This window comes from Pholis gunnellus (genome assembly GCF_910591455.1).
Source record: "Pholis gunnellus genome assembly, chromosome: 5".
Classification (NCBI taxonomy): domain Eukaryota; kingdom Metazoa; phylum Chordata; class Actinopteri; order Perciformes; family Pholidae; genus Pholis; species Pholis gunnellus.
Genome location: NC_136531.1, coordinates 2,275,767 through 2,293,266, shown reverse-complemented (window position 1 = coordinate 2,293,266; position 17,500 = coordinate 2,275,767). Strand labels below are relative to the sequence as shown.

Sequence of the window (17,500 nt, the reverse complement as noted above, 5' to 3'; positions counted from 1 at the left end):
TATAATCCTGAGTTCAGTTTCTATTTTCTAATCTGTTTTTCAGCTCTTCGCCGGTTCTGGTACTCAGAGAAATGAGAGCGTAGAAGTAGAAGGGTGGCGTTTTATTTCCTCTTTGACGTAACATGGACTTCATTCCTCAGTAAGTGACAATCAGGCGCCGCCCACACCTGCTGTAGCTGCAGCGCGCGCACACACACACACACACCATCTGTTCCGTCTACCGTTTTTCCCACAGTCGAACTCTTTTATTATTTATATAATCTGCTTCTGCTGCAAGTAGTTTCTCGCTACATTTCTTACATTAGATAAACTCGTGTTATGTTTATTATCTCCCCTCTATTTCATCCTCTTTTCATTATTTGCTTCATAAACATGAGGATGACTATGAATGTATGTTATTTACACCATGAAATGACGCTTAAATCAAGATTATTAGACGCAAGCAAGCGGACAAAACCTCATTTATAGCGCATGTTTCATTGCAGGAGAGACACCCAGCTGCTACATTCACAGGCTCGGTGTGTCAAACAAACAACGGATTTCTATAGAAGACAACAGGTCGAGATGATAAACACAATTTTCTGAAATAGTTTCTGTAAATCAAGTGACTTAAACATTTAATTACCTACAAAATCATGTTTTTATGATACATGATATATTGTAAGGTACCGTTTATTTAGGATAATACACTTTCTTTCATATGAGAGATTCTACAACGAAGTCACATTTATGTCCTAAAATAGACCTTCACGATAACAAGGAAGTGGTTCAATTTACTGCGCGGTGTTTGGGGAAATGTTGCAGTGTTACAGTCACCGGGTGAGAATGAGGAGTGAGAATGAGGAGCGGGAATGTGGAGTGAAAAGGTGGAGTGAGATTATGACGGTCATTGTTTACATTCTGCTGAAAAGCAGCAGCAGCACTTTGAGATCTACGTGGGAGAAGGAAACGTGTCTCCGGTCCCTCGGGAGTTTCTCTCTCTCTCTTTCTCACAAACACACCACGTCACTCATTCGCACGCTCGGACTCCATATATGGTTTATCCGGTAGTAAACCCCCCCCCCTCCCACAACCCTCCCCCTCCTCCTGAGGACGCGCACAGCGGAAAAGCCGTGACGCGAACGCGCAACCACAGCCCTCCCTCTCCCCGGTGCACCCGGGCACAGCGCCGATGGCGTCATCTCTGCACCATATATGGAGTTGTCACCGGTGAAAAAAAAAATGAGGTTACCAAGCAGAGTCGCGCGACTGAGGTCAAACGGCAGCGAGCACCGTGATGAGGCTTTCAAGTGCAGATGGGAATTGTAAACATTTTAGATTTACGCGCTGCGGTCCGTCGGCCTTCTTACTTGTCTTTTAATGATGTGAAATGTTTTTTAAATGTTTTTTAAACACAATACATTACGACTGTATTAAAAAAGAACATGTTGGACTAATTGGTTTTGCACATTATTTTATTTTTGCACACCGATCTACACCTAAGTTGGACTAATTTGCGATGTTTTAGGTTTAGCTTTTATTAGGATTTTTTTTTTTAATGGACACTTCTCATTGATACTCATTGTTCATGATGCCCCCCCGAGCTGTCAGATGCTGTAAAAACACGCCAGACGTGACCATGGAAACCACACTACTGATCCCTCCCACGTGACGCGAGCATCAGAAAACACTTAACACCGTAATGGACACCAAATGTCTGAGCAGCTTTATGCCAAGATGTCACACTGCGTCTGCAGGCTCAAGTTTAAAAAACGACATAATAATAAAAAAAAGGACCTGCTGCCCAGAGATGTTTGGAAAAGCATCTTAAAATGTTATAACATATGAAAACAGCTTCAAAATCAGATTCCAGCCGGGCGTTTTACCCTTAATTGCATATTTTAATTACATAAGCTGGATTGTCAAATCAGAAATACCAAACATAGACGCTTTAATCATGAAGCAAATATGGCCAAAACCTCACATGCACTCACTCATCACATCTGCATTAAAGGGGAACGTGCGAGACATAAACTGAGTTATTTTTCACTTATTTGTTTAATCAAATCACAAACAGAGTGAAGTTCAGCGAGCCGAGCGGTTCATAAGCAAAGAAAAACAACTAAACATGACTTCACAGGTCTGCACCCGACTGGTCTCCATGGTGAGAGTGTTATGTGTGTGATTACACTTAACGCTGCCTCTGCCCGAGGCCAACTGGGCGGTGGAGTGTGTGTGTGTGTGTGTGTGTGTGTGTGTAACTGTGTGTGTGTGTGTCTATGTGTGCAGACCAGAGGGTGGGGCCTGCTGGTTCACTCACGACCTACAGTATTTCTCTCTGTAGTACAAACACTGGTGGGTAGGACTGGGAAATGACCCAGTTGCCAAAATATGACTTAACAGGCAGAGAGCTTGGAGACTGTTGCCACAATTCACATTATATAACTATTACATGACAACTTATGGTGTTTGTAACGCAGCTTAAGAGACTTTAAAGCACCACAACAGGGTGCCTGCAAGTTTTTGCTCCTCGCCTACAATCGTGTATACCGACCATTTTTCACAGATAATTTAAACATTTTATTTTTAGATGTATTTCTGTAAAAAACATTTGTTTTCATTCATTTCTAAGGTTTCTAAGGATGTTTCATCAATCGCAGTAAACATCAAGTTCTTTGGTGACGATGTCACATTATTGTTGTGTAGTTTAAAGCTGCTCCAATCAATATTTCTTTATCAACAATGTCTCATAATACTATATTTTGGTTGTGAGTAGCTCCACATCTTAAATGTGAACAGTGTTTCACAGGACTGAGTGTGTCCGTGGGTCTTTGGTAGTGTTTCACAGGACTGAGTGTGTCCGTGGGTCTTTGGTAGTGTTTCACAGGACTGAGTGTGTCCGTGGGTCTTTGGTAGTGTTTCACTGGCATCGTTCGCTACCAATTAACGTCATGACGTGTTCCTCCTCTGAAAGCAGCTACTGTACATGTAACTTCTCCTGTAAAAAGAAAACAACAGCAAACCAAGTAGAAGCTCCTTTTTTAATTCATCATCCTGGACTGAATGCATTTAGCAGCATGTTGTATTTGTGACAATCCAAAGATGAAAGTAGGTCATCTTTACAAGGAGCACATGAAGGCATCGGTAGGGAATGGGTCAGGGTGTCTATTTATAGCCCGACACTTCTCTGACTGTTTCCTCCTGCTTGTTGACTCTGGGCCAGTTTTCTTTTGTTGTGCCTCGGTTCATTTCAGACCTTTTTTATGTTCCAGCGGAGGAGATTTTTCCTTTTCGACATCAGTGTTTTATAAAATGACTGAAACTTCCCACTGAGGCAGATCTGCAGTCAGCTGAGCCGGACAGTCGATGAGCAGCAGAGATTAAACAAGTGACGCAATAAGGGGAACATTATAATAATCTTTTGGTGTTTTAAGAAAAAAGTACCTAAACATTTAGAGATCGTTTCCCACTGCACAAAAAAACCCATTAACACCCAGAAAAGTTACAATTGGCCTTTATTCAGGGTTTACTGACCCTGTTTTCCAAAACATTAGACATACTCGTCACTGAGAAAGTAATCTATCGCATATTTTTGAGAGGGTTTTGCCGTGTTTTAAAATAAACCTGCATATACAAACTTATTTTTTGTTATCTGACCTAAAGGTCTGAGGATAAAAGGCTGTCGTATAATGTAGAGATTTGAGATTTGGGACTTGACATTATGTGTCATCATGTCCCACAGTGTGCCACACTGAGCCCGGATGTGAGGGATGATACCTGACAAGTTATGCGCTGCACGATTGTAACGCTGCAGCAGATGGTTTGTTCCGTCGCCGGGTGTTTAGTCTGCTGGCCCGACAGGCTGCTGTGTCACAGGTCCAATTACACTGCTGAGCTACTCGAAAGTTAATTCACATGTTTACAACCAATCAGAATCATTTTCAGTCGTGTGTAGGCTAATAGGTTAGTGGGAACTGTGTGCCGGCACACTTGCAGAGCCTACAATGTGTTCTCCATTGCTGTTGGTCAGATGGAGAAGCTAAATCCAGCACAGGAGCAAAAACAGGCAGAAACAAAACAGCGTTCATCATCAACCTTTCATGCTACTCATTTGCTCAATAGCTTGTCACGCTGTAAGAACATTAACCACCAAAGATGGAGAGTTCAAAATAAACAGATTGACTTTCCAGGTCCGTGTGCCGTCAGTGAGTGAGGAGAATATATCAGCAAGTAGCCCAGTGTTTGGTGTCCATATTCATGTATTTGGTGGAGAAACCGTTAACGTAACCGTAACGTTCCACCAGACAGTCATTAGGAGCTACACTCTGTTATCTGAGCTCATGTACAGAACATCAAACACCAGGACGGAGACTCTATTCACATGTTTAAATGTGAGCTACAAACAACCAGACCGTTTGATGCTGTTAGCAGTTTTAATCCAACATTTAAAGTTTCCTTTGAAGACTTCTGTAGCTGAGATGTTCATATTTCTGATGATACTGACTTTAAAAGGGTCATTAATAAAGAGTGGCTGAGGTTTTGAGCAGCTATTCTTCACCACTGGGCCTCACAGCGCCCTCTAGTGGGCCGTGGAGGCAGCCTACTGACGAATAGTTAGATTACATTAAATAAATGTTGAGAATATATAAAGCGGTATTTTCTCCTTCATTTGGGAAGTTGGTTCTCTGAATGTTTCTTGACGATCAGAAGTGGGCCTTAAATTACAAAAGATTGAGATACACGTTGCTCCAGATACCAACCAGTACTCTTACATCACATTAGTTTGTGGTCATTTCATTCAACAACAGTTGAATTTGAATTCTGCACCACGTGAGTATAATAACAACTGAAATGCAACTTTCACACGAGGCCTCTCTTCACCAGGGCCACCAGATTAGACAACAATGCGGTCCTAATCTCCTATTATTGAAGCTAGTAGTGTGATCAAGTGGTGCATATTCTCATGTTGATGTACTGCAGAGTAAATGTGAGACCTTCAGGGTTCCCTGAAGGTCTTGATCTGGACAAATACTCAAAAACAAAAGCCTCTGACTGAAGAAATAAGCTAAACTTCACCGTTGAGGAGGGGGGATTCCAGACCAGAAAATCTGAATTAATTTAGAGTTACATTTCTGACTCCTTCAGTGTGTGTTTGAAGAGTGACCTTTTATAACTCTGGCTGTGAATTTTCACAGGACAGGAAGGCAGGAAGTGGAGTGAAGGAGGAGAGGAGGGGAGGAAACAGGACGAAGACAGGAAGGAAGGAGCTGCACAGGAAAGGGTGGGATTGAGAGAATTAGAGACAAACGGGTGGAACAGGAAGGAGATCTGTGAAGGAAGAGCGTATAATTGGAGGATTTGCTGAGCGTGCCTTTTTTTTCAGCAACACTCATTGATCCACTCTGCCCGTCTATGTGAATCCTTCACTGATTAATGTTTTATGAGAGCTACATGATGTCCAGAGGATTTGTTCTCCTCTGTCAGATTTCCATTTCCTTTGATTGACAAACAGATTAAATTAGATCTGTGGAAGAGTGATGAATTTTAAGAAATACATGTTTCCTATGACCCTGGATGGGCTACCGACTGGGACTACCAGGCACAGGCCCAGGGGCCCAAAGGGTCCGGGGGGTCCCTGGTCTTCACCTAAAAAAAAGTCCCTCAAAGAGACATGAACCAACCAGGAAGAGAGGACCACAAAAAAACATAAAACGACTGCAAAGAGACAAAAAGATCATGAACAGACTCAATGTGATACAAAACAACTACAAGGAGACTTAAAATCACTACAAAAAAATCAAAATCACTACAAAGAGACACGGTTTTTGTAGGATTGAAATCGTCTCTTTACCTTCAACCCAGAACAAAAACATTATTATTTTAACAGATTTGATTTATAGCCGGTATGTTGACCAACTTTCTTCAAACTTTAACAAACTGGAAAAGAAAATGAATAATTTGTAGTCAATCTGTGGACAGTGTTATACAGTTTAAGTGTCATGAACCCATAAATGTGTATAATATTAAAAACGCTGTTATGTACACGACCGTCACAGACTTCAGTGTGTCACCTCAGACCTTGCTAAATTATTCATGAATATTACCACAATCACTACATAGATAATAGAAATAAAGACATAAACTCTAACTGCTCTTTCTGTGATAAATATTCAGAAACAGTTTCACAAAAAATACAATAAAATCTGGGATGACCTTTGCAGATTTGTCATTTTTTCATATCGTTAATTAAAACTAATTTAGTTTGTTTTCCTCGAGGACGTTGGGCAATATGTGAAACTATTTTATAATTTAACATAAAGGCTGTCAACACACGTACTATGTGTATGTTTTATAACATTTGTGTCTATTGTTATATATCTTATACATATTTTCTATTTTTTTATTATATCTTAAACTACTAGTGTTTTAATGTTATGCACATGACATTTTATATATATATATATACATATGATACTATATATATATATTTCTATAATGTATATATGATATTATAGCTAACTTCCTTGTTGTGTGTGACGTTCTTGGCAATAAACCAATTTCTGATTACAAAAAAGAAAAAGGTTTGAGCTCTGTCTGCCAAGTGCGCATGCGCGTAGAGGGAAGCGGAAGTAAGCATCATGTCGACAGAGGACCCGTTTTTCGTTGTGAAGGGGTGAGAAATGTCCACATTAAGACCTGAAACTCACCGATATCTCGAGCTAACTCAAGCCGTTACACATTCAAAGCTTAACAAGAAAGCGAAGGTTATGTTTTCCTTAAAAAAAATAAAAGTTACATGAGCGAAGTTGAGGCTAAAGCTAGCTGTAGCTAACTAGCATCGGGTGCTACCAGCAGCGCTGAGGGGGTCAGTGTGTGTGTTGACGTTTGTTTTTGACTAATTAAAGAGTCACTTCCGCTCTGAAGTATCTCGTGTTTACAGCTGGCTCTCGGTACAGCGCTGGGACTCCGCTGTCAGGCAGTTTGCGAGGCGCTGCGAAGTTAAGAGAAAGGATGCTAACATGTAGCTGCTGTTTGTTTTGGTTAAACGAGGGGCGTGGCTGTAGGAGACATGTTGGGGGGGGACAGACAAAGTGCCAGGTGTCTGGGTGAAGGGTGAAGTACACTAGATAACTGTGTGTGTCTGTGTTTGCGTGTGTTTGTGTCTGTCTGTCTGTGTGTGTGTTGTCTGTGTGTGTGCGGGCCTGTGTGTGTGTCTGTGTGTGTGTGTGTCTGTGTGTGTGTGTGTGTGTGTGTGTGTGTGTGTGTGTGTGTGTGTGTGTGTCTCTTTCTCCAGGGAGGTGCAGAAGGCCCTGTCTCGAGCCCGGGGCCTGTTTGATAGATGGGAGGAACTGTTGCAGGATGGGACACAGGTGAGCAACCCCCCCACACCACCACCACAGTGTGTGTATATATATATATAGATATTATAATATATACTATATAATATCTCACTGCACAGATCTCTGTCCTGGAGCTACGAGCCGCTGAGAGTCTCGTGCAGGCGGACGTTCTTTCCACCGTTCAGACCGATGTTATTTTTACTCATTGATGCATTTTAAAACCACAGAGAGCTGAAGCTGAAGCTGGTTAAACAGCAAAATGAATGAAACACCAGAGAAGAAGCAGACACGTGACAAATAAACATTCTGCACAACAAACAATTAAAAAAACAGATGAAATAAACTACTTTCCCAGGCTGCTGCTTGTGTAATGTTCACATTATATTTACAACGTGTGCGTTAGCTTGAGAGGAAACATCCCTCACCTGTAAGCTAGTAATAATAGCGTTCCTGTAACGTAATGGTGCGCTTCGCCAACAGATCTTTAATCACATTGTTGGTGTTACATTTGTCTCTTTAAATCTGTATTAAATGTGCTCAAACGTTCAAGTTCACAGCCGGTTTTCAGACCTCTGAAGCACCACACACAGGTGGTGAGTTTAAACACCGCGTGTGAAGCTAACAGTGTGTTCTGTGGTCTGAAGGTGAGCCGGGATGAGCTGGACTGGAGTGCCAATGAGCTGAGGAACTGTCTGCGGGCCATAGACTGGGACCTGGAGGACCTCAGTGAAACCATCAGTATCCTTTCAGCAGAAACACTCTCTCTCCCTCCTCCACACAACCTGTATCCTCACATATTTACACACAACATTTACACACAACAAACGGAGGCTTTGTGTCACCCTCGCCTCCCGTTTCATCACGTAAAACCGGGTTTTACTTTGTTTGATAATTAAACAAATATCTAGAGAGCCTCTCAGTAGAATAATGTCAGAAAACTTCCATTTTTCTCTACACATTGTTTGCAGTACATGTACACCACTCAGGCAATACATCTGTCACATCATCAGCTGTTACTGAATGCATGGTGACGTGTTCAGCAGTCGGGTTCCTTAACCCGCTCAGGTATCGTGGAGTCCAACCCGGGGAAGTTCAGACTGGGAGACGAAGAACTTCAGGAGAGGAGAGGCTTTGTGGAGCGGACCAGGAAGTCTGTCCAGGTGAAACTCATCACGTTTATTATTTATTAACAGGTTGTCAAATATCAAAGTGTGCTAGTTTAATTATTAATGTGTGTGTGTGTGTGTGTGTGTGTGTGCGCAGGACATGAAGGATCAGCTGTCCAGCCCTTCTGCTGTGGCTCAGGCAGAGAAGAAGAACAGAGAGGTAGGTTCATGTGTAATAAGTAACATTGCTTTGAGTTATATGTGTGTTATAAGCTCTACTCCCCCCTCAGACGGAGTTTCAAAAACAGACTTTGTATCATCTGATCTTCAGAGAACTCATCATAGATCATACATATAGATACATATAGATACATAGAGATACATATAGATATAGATAGATACGTATAGATACATATAGATACATATAGATATAGATAGATACGTAGAGATACATATAGATACTTATAGATACATATAGATACATAGAGATACATATAGATATAGATAGATACGTATAGATACATATAGATACTTATAGATACATATAGATACATATAGATACTTAGAGATACGTAGAGATACGTAGAGATACATATAGATACATAGAGATACATATAGATATAGATAGATACGTATAGATACATATAGATACTTATAGATACATATAGATACATATAGATACATATAGATACATATAGATACTTATAGATACTTATAGATACATATAGATACTTATAGATACATATAGATACTTATAGATACATATAGATACTTATAGATACTTATAGATACATATAGATACTTATAGATACATATAGATACATCATCTCATCGTCAGATCTTACTTTAGTTCATCTCGTCTCACTCGGCTGATGTTCTTCGGCTCATCGCTTTGACACATTTCCGTCTTGTACAGAAAAGTGAAACTAAATATTGTGTCTTGTGATTTTGAATGTGACGTGAACATCAGCTCCAGCAAAACAAAACTCACTGTGTTCTGACCTCAGGTCTGATGTTTGCAACTGTAATACACACACTCCTTTGTTCCCCATTAACTGTGTGTGTCTCTCTCTCCCTCTCCTCCCTCTCCTCCTCCCTCTCCTCCCTCCCTCTCTCCAGGCTCTGCTGACGCCTTCAGGACAGGACAGGTCAACAGGACTTGAGGCTCATCTGGTGTCTGCTAACTCCAGATACGTCCAGGACCAACAGGAGCAGCAGCAGGTAGAGAGGGATGCACTGAGGAAACCAGGCGCGGTTAGAGATGAGCAAAGTACCGGAGTATTGATGCGGTTCCGGAGTTAGCGGTTCTGCTCCCGGTTCTTTAGAGGTTCTGGAGTGAGACGTAAATAAAACCCTCACAAGTAAGAGAGGAAACAGTTCATCTCAACATGTGACCAACAAGCAGAACATCAACGTGTTGGTGGAGCAGCCGTCCATCACGATATAATCAAAAGAACCGATAAGAGTGCTAGTATCAATACACTCCTTACGACACCCTCCCTACTGATATAATACTACATGAAGGAGTTAAATGAGTGAAGGAAGGAAGGAACAAGGGAAAGAAGAAGGGTTTGAGTGAGAGGTTTCATATTCTCTAAAGAATTCAACTTAAGAGACATTAAAGAGGACCGGTTGTCTCTACGTTGCTAATACACGTCAGTAATGGTGTTGTGTGACTTCTTTAGTTGTGAAATAAGATGTCTTGTAAATTCCCACATGAGAGCATCTGTACGAGGAGACGTTAGCAGACGAGGACGACTCCATCACGGAGAGAGACAGCGCAGCCTTCTGATCACGCTGTGAATGAAGTGAGACACGACTCAGCATCTCGCTGTGAAGCTCAGCTCCAGTGTCAGAGAGGAGTCCTCTGTTTCTGCTTCCTGTGGGGTTCAATGACGGAAATATTGTGTGTGTGTGTGTGTGTGTGTGTAGCTGATCGTGCAGGAGCAGGATGAGCAGCTGGAGTTGGTGTCGGGCAGCATCAGAGTCCTCAAAGACATGTCGGGACGCATCGGGGACGAGCTCGACGAGCAGGCTGTGTGAGTGCACACACACACACACACACACACACACACACACACACACACACAATGCATAATTCCACTAAAACAATTAGATGTGACATCCAGGCGTCAACCTTCGGTTCGGCCGAGTGAAGTCAAAGCTTCACGTGTTAAAGCTGCATTCTCTCTAGTGTCCACCAGGGGGCGACTCCTCTGGTTGTATAGAAGTCTATGAGAAAATGACTCTACTTCTCTCTTGATTTATTACCTCAGTAAACATTGTAAACATGAGTTTATGGTCTCAATCTCTAGTTTCAAGTCTTCTTCAATACAGCATGATGTTCATTTAGTAAATGATGGTCCATTTAGAGTCACACAGACCATAAAGCAGGGGATGCTTTAGGGCGGCATCACTCCTCCACATTCCTAATATGGTCACGAAACTCACAAAAGAATAGCTGATGAATTAGTAATGAAAATAATAATTGAGTCTCTTAACGTCAACGGGATGCCGTCTTGTGTGTGTGTTGAGTTAACAGAAGGAATTCTGGGAAACGTATGAAATCATAATAACTGAAGTAGAGCTGTTAGAATCACAGGTCAGGACAAACTCTACAAGTTCAGCTTCATTTTAACAAACTCTGTAATATTGATGGAGGTAATGAAACACTCTGAGGCCTTTAGAACGTTCTGTTTTGTGCATGTGAATGATGTTTAATTGTGTGTGTGTGTTTGTGTGTGTGTGTGTGTGCTCCTCCTCATGGTGTTCAGCATGTTGGGGGACTTTGGGGACGAGATGGACCAGACGTCGTCCCGGATGGACTCGGTCCTCAAGAAGCTGGAGAAGGTGTCTCACATGACCAGCAGTGAGTTTATATACACACACACACACACACACACACACACACACACACACACACAGTTACCTTTGTTGCTGATCTGTCTTCATGAGAACGTGTCTGCTTTAATCCATGAAGTCCTTAAAGTCTTTAAACCAGTCACACGAAAGAAACCTCCTCACCACCCCGTACCAGGCTCGTTATTAATAACCGTGGATTGCACAATATGTACATTTAAGGACTCGTCTTCTGGCGTAGTTTAGATATTTATGAACGTGTTGAACGTCTTCAGCTGTCAGCTTCAGTGAGCCGGTCCTGAGTGTCCTCTGCTGCTCCTCAGGTCGGAGACAGTGGTGTGCCATCGGCGTGCTGGTCGCCATCATGATCGTGGTCCTCATCCTCTTCTTCGCTCTCTGAGGCCGGCGACCTCCGACCCCTCGACTACGTTCAGCGACGCCTCCCTGTCGGGACGGACATGGACCCCCCCCTCCTCCTCCTCCTCCTCCCCCCTCCTCCCTTTCCTTCCCTCTGAGGAGAAGCTGGTGACCCGCAGACTGAAGTGAGGAGAGAAGCCTCCTCCTCCTCCTCTCTGCTTTTAATCATTCTAGTGGACAAACGAGAAGAGCAGAGGAGCTGGACAGCGAGGAGACTCCGGTGTTATTACGTGCGTCACACCGGTTTATTGTTGGAGACGACGGTACTCGGTGGAGGGTCAGGACAGGAGCTCTCGTCAGGTTAAAAAACACAAATGTTGTAAAAACGTTAAGCAAATCAAGATATACGTCTATGTTTTAAATGTACTCCCAGCGGCTCGACATGCGGCCGCAGCACTTCGTTTCATCGTCACTCAGAAGTTCTGAGTGACGATGAAAGAACCAAACGTTTGAGTCAGTAGTTCAAGTGTTTTACTTTACAGAAGAGAAAGTAAATAAATATGAATTTATTATTAACTGTTCAATCAAGAAAGATATGTGTGTGTGTGTGGGGGGGGGGGGGGTTCAGTGTTGCCTTAACTATATTTTTGTATCTCGTGCACACGTGCAGTATGTTTATGTGCCTACATCGTCGGTTGAGTCGTCGGAGAATCTTTTGTTGCTCTGCAGGTTTGTGACTCACCGGTCGTCTTCTCGGCGCTGTGGCCGAGCGGGCGCACGCGGTCCGTCTCTTCGGGGGGTGAAGTCAGGTCAGCCCGACGTTCAGCACGCGATTGGTGGATTCTTTTAGTTCGTCTCACTGGGCGGCGAGAGACGAGCCTCGTCTCGGAGCGAATGGGTTTGTGATGATGAGGAGGGAGCGGTTGCCGGGCAGGATGCCTCCGCAGCTGAGCCCCGGTGCAGGCCGACGGCTCCCTCTGCTGGAGGCCTCTGTGTGGTGACGCTGTCACAGCGCTGTGTGAATGTAAAGTTAAACGCTTTGACTTCATGTACAAAGACTTCTGTTTTGATGTGTGATCCACGGTTCTTCTTTTGTCAGCCAGAGCGTGTTGATCCTCTCGGTAGTTCCTGTGTGTTTAGTGTGCTTTCACATATTCAAGCCCTCGTTCCTTTTAATTAAACGTCTGCAAGCACAAATGAAGCGCTCCCGTCGTGAGTCCCTGTTGAGAGAACAGAGGTCTGCAGGTAGAGGGTTCTCCGTCATGCTCAGGCGGTTTGGCTCTTTGGTTTGGATTTGACTGCATAATACTGTAACTTCACATCTGTATGAGAGAGCATCACGAGAGCTTCACCGTCCACATCTGGCCCTAAACGCTGATTTGAGTTCTTTGTTTGTCTTGACTGAACCTGCACTCCAGAGATCAGAATCTCTCCATCCTGTAAACCACAGAGAGCAGCTTTGTCTCTTCGGTATTTCTCTCTGTGTGATGACTCGTTTCTTTGTAACCGTCTGCTGGAGGACGAGGATCTGAGGCTCTGAGGATCTGAATGTTTCTCATCGTCCAGATACATGAAGGACACATGTGACTCGGCTGCTGTTGACAACTGAACAGAACGTGATTGTTTTCTGGAGTTTTAAAGTTTCATTAAACTTGTTCAACATGATTTTGTGTTTTTTAAATGTGTAGACCTCCTCTGTGTGCTTCTCATCCTCGTCCCTCTGAGGTTTGTGTTCCACATGAAGACGAACGTCTCAGGACGGACTTTAACTGAGAGCAGAGCCGTCGAGTGAAAAGACGTCAAATCATCTAAAGTTTGTCAAAGATGAGAAGTCAAAGTTTAGCATTTGGAAAAATAAACTTTAAAACAATCAAGGTTTGTCGAAAAATACTCACAGTATTTAGTATGAAACGATATATCACGAACATATTAAAGTATGTCAACATAATTCATAAATGTTAAATTGGCATAAAAAAGTTTTGTCAAAATGTGTAATCACAAAAGTCTTAGTGTAGCATGTTGAAAAATAAGATTTTCTTTTATATTTTTCGACATGCTATACTAGACTTTTTTCATGATTTTTCTAAAGCTAAACTAAAACGTCAGTATAATATGTAAATATCTCGTCATATAACATGTCTTGGAACAGTCATAGTTTGTTGAAAACTGCTCTGAAAGAAATCATAGTGGAAAGAAAGGCTTTGATGCAAATCCTTTCATACTTTCACTTTAATAAAATGCTGAATGCAGCACTTTTACTCAAAGTACCTCTACACTGTGGTATTAGTACCTGTACCTGAGCAGGAGACACGTCTGAAAACTCAGCATCTTAGGAAATAAAGCGACATTCAACATCTCATCCTGCAGTTCTCACTTATGGCCACAGTGGCCGCTGTTCTGCAAAACCCACATTATCTTAAATATGGAAACACCTCAAATAAAGACTGGACGCAGCAGTAAGGTCAGTCGTGTTTGTTAAAAACCTTTTATTAAGATATTCAGATGTTTCCTCATTTTTAATCAGTCGGGTTTCTTTTTCTCTTTACAGTAGTTAATGTGCAATCATCTTTATTACTGGGTCACAGTTAGGAATTCACAAAGTTATTGGCACTTGGAACACATGGGGGAAACACTGGCATGTAGGGGGGGGGGGGGGGGGGGGGGGCAAAGGGCGTTTGGTCAGATGGGGGGGGGAGGGCAACACGGCAGGGCTGGGGTACGGGTCTTTGGGGCGTGTGTGTGTCGGGTATTTTCTTTGACATCAGTAGAAACTACTGCTTTGTTTTTATTTTATCCTCTTTTTGTCGTCGTTTACCTCCAAAAAGCTGCTGTTTCACTTTTTCATTTTTCTGGGTTATGAAGAATAATAAAGAATAATAGCTCATGCTGCGAGTGCACATCTAACAATCAGACTTCGATAGTGCTTCTATGTCATAATGTACAGTTTATATATTTATATATTTATAGTGGAAATAAAAACGAGGAAAAGAAAAGAGTTCTGCGGAGTATTTTCTTTTTTTTTTTTACCCAACAACACCAGAGACAAGGAAGAGAAGGAATAAAAAATATCATTCACGGCCGCTATGATCCTGTGTACCCCCCCCCCCCCCCCCCCCATCCCATAGTATGACTCTGAGGTAAGACGGTGTTGACGTGGACTCTCGGCTGGTGTCCCGTTGTTCTGTAAAAACCCTGCGCTGAATGCATTCACAATGGTCCAAGAGCGGCTCTGCTGAGGCTCCCGGTGGTTTGATTCCTGACAAACAAAAAGACTATGTACCCGCTTTGTGACGGCAGCCACAGCAGCGCTGAGAGATCTGTGGGCATTAAGGTCTGCTATGGCTGACAGCTCCCGAGGTAAACTGGTACTTTTAACTGCATCGGTGACACGAAGACGAGCTTCTGCATCTCAGAGGTTTGCCCGTTTTCTATTCATTTATACATATACAGTATATTTATATATATATATATATTTGTGAGTGTGTGTGTTTTGTCTCTGGTGTGTAGGGATTTGGGAAAGAGCGGAGTAAATGTTTTCTGGATAAGAGACTACAGACCTGCAGAAAGAGACGGGGCGGGGGGCATGAGGTCGGGCTGCAGCGCCGAGGAAGAGGAGGGCGGCTGAGCGGAGAGGAAGGGATGGAGATGGGGGGGGACGAAGAAGAGGATTCACCTCAGGATCATGATTAAAAAGAAAAGCTTAGCCAGTTCTTGCACACTTGACATTCAGCAGGGCCCCACACAGGACACATGAATCCACCCTCGTCATCGGCTTCCAGTGTGGAAACCAGTCGCCAGATGTTTATGAACGGAGCTAAACAGGAGGGTGAATACAGACTTGGCTTCATCAGAAACACGACGGCGGACGCTCACGTTTGTGTTTGCTGGATGTGTTTGAACGTGCCCCCATGTGAAGAGAAAAAACAACTAAATACGTGATTATTAAAGCCAAAAGGTCAAGTGTCTGATCCGTGGTGAAACCCACCCTCAAACACTTATGCGACGAATCAAAACCCAACAAGCATTGTGACGTCATGGACAGCTGGAAGGACTCAGATGTCGTCCGTCTTTAGTTCCTTCTCGCTTTAGAAATGGAGACGTGAACATCTGGCGGATTAGCTTTTCTGGAGGTTTTGTGCTCGCTGGGATCGACACCGGACCATCAAACGCTTCCTGGTGATCAGAAACCTTGAGGTCTGTGTAGGAACCCGGTCTGAGTCAACTCCAACCTTCACCCCTTTACTGGAACCCCTCACCCACCTGGACTCCCCCCCCCCTCCCTCACCCACATCATCATCATCATCATCATCATCATCATCATCATCATCATCATCATCATCATCATAATAGTTTTTTTACAGTAAACACATGTCATAAAGAGAAGAGAAAACGTACAAAATAAAAAAAGGGAATAATAGTACAAAAAGATAAAAACAACAAAAATAAGGAACTTACAAAAAGAACCCTTACATTACATCTTGACCCCCCCACAAAAAACAAAAAGGTCCCACTTCTTACTCCAGCATCCAAACCACAGACAGGAAGTGACATAGTGAGCGTGCTCAGAAAGGTGCAGAGGGCTTTGACTCTCCGGGACAGTCGAGCGCTCGCCCAAAGGTGCTTTTTTTTATACCGTTTAAGGATTATCCACTCGCTCCTCGTCACTTTAGTTCCTTTCTGTGGATCGGCGGCCGAGACTGAGATCAGAAACGTATTGGATGGACGAGTCAAAGCTGCAGGTGCTCTTTCTTTTTTGTAAGTCACGTCAGCGACTTTCAATCTGCCGACAGCTTTATTTGGCATCACGGCCCACACGCGGGTCCACGTTTTGGCGTTTTTTTTTTTTTTGCGTCTTGTGTCGAATTCGTTACAAAAAAAACAAAACAATGAGCAGCAGAAGCGTCCGGCGGTCTGCCGCTAAAGGTGCTCGGAGGAGTACAGTGATCGAGACTCTGTCAGTACAATCGTAGCTTCACTGCTTCTCGGGATATATCGCCCTCTGGTGGCGATGGCAGCTACTGCAGCCACTGAATCTCTGGGCTGCAGTAGCTGCTTTGAGCCACTCGGTGGCGTTTGAACAACGAAAACAAACATTCAAGCAGCAGGAGCTTATTCTTTGTGGAAACCAGGTCCAGTAAACGTACTTTTTTGGGTCGATTGATAAAGAAACGCGTTCGTATCGTCACAAGAGGATTTGATCCATGAAGAGATTTGTTTTCAAACAGACATTCAGACTTGTAGCCTTAAAGTGAAGTGAGCCCGTACAGCGCTTTGCTCGTCCGTCAGTCGGTCCCTGATCCCCCCCCCCCCCCCCAGTACAGTAAAAACCAAACACCTGGTCCAGCATTAAAACCTCGTCCCTCCCGTCCGCAGCACCTCAGTCGTACAACAATCGCAATGCAAAAATATGTGGTTCTCTTTCTCTAAACTATTTTACAGCTAACCCGCGTCTTTCTTCTTTTTTTGTCATTTTCTTTTTTTTAAACTTGGCAACTCTACGTACAGGTGTTAATGTTGAATTGTTAGTAGCATCTCTCTTAACCCTTAAAGGACTACAGTACACCAGCTCAAATGTAGAAAAACAGCAACACAAAAGGAAAAATGTAAATGTGTACAAAGCTCTTCTGACAGCGCGCATCGCTTTAAGAGACACGTACCATAAACTGTGGCCCCGGCTCGACCTGTAGCCGTAAAACTGTGCTCACCGCTTCAGAGTGAAGACTCTGATCTACGGTTCCACGCATCGCTCCAACTTCTCATCTCGTAACATTTCCTCCAAATCAAAAAGAGGAAATTAAACGGACAGATATTAAATAAAATATCTCTCTCTGTGCTCGTCGGTAGTGTTCTCATAAGAAC

General features: G+C 43.1%; 2 protein-coding genes across 2 annotated transcripts in view; one reads left to right on the top strand and one right to left on the bottom strand.

Moving 5' to 3' along the window:
* The window catches only part of ier2b (immediate early response 2b), a 1,587-nt gene extending 1,532 nt beyond the window's left edge, over positions 1-55 (bottom strand). The window contains exon 1 of the mRNA XM_079159983.1: positions 1-55. This exon is cut by the window's left edge and continues 1,532 nt beyond it. The gene's annotated coding sequence lies outside the window, so the exon portion shown is untranslated.
* Positions 56-6,600: 6,545 nt separating this feature from the next.
* Positions 6,601-13,306, top strand: stx10 (syntaxin 10). The gene is made up of 9 exons (XM_079158824.1): positions 6,601-6,652; positions 7,274-7,349; positions 7,964-8,057; positions 8,385-8,479; positions 8,583-8,645; positions 9,545-9,646; positions 10,358-10,464; positions 11,200-11,294; positions 11,608-13,306. Exons 1-9 carry the CDS (start codon positions 6,618-6,620, stop codon positions 11,682-11,684), a joined length of 744 nt encoding a protein of 247 aa, XP_079014950.1. The 5' UTR covers positions 6,601-6,617; the 3' UTR covers positions 11,685-13,306.
* Positions 13,307-17,500: the final 4,194 nt, after the last annotated feature.

What these genes read in the sequence shown, in the direction of transcription:
- stx10 (XM_079158824.1), top strand. Translation starts at nt 6,618, where the DNA reads ATGTCGACAGAGGACCCGTTTTTCGTTGTGAAGGG. An exon ending in GGACCTCAGTGAAACCATCA is followed by an intron (nt 8,058 to 8,384) that starts GTATCCTTTCAG and finishes TAACCCGCTCAG; the next exon opens with GTATCGTGGAGTCCAACCCG. An exon ending in CAGAGAAGAAGAACAGAGAG is followed by an intron (nt 8,646 to 9,544) that starts GTAGGTTCATGT and finishes CCCTCTCTCCAG; the next exon opens with GCTCTGCTGACGCCTTCAGG.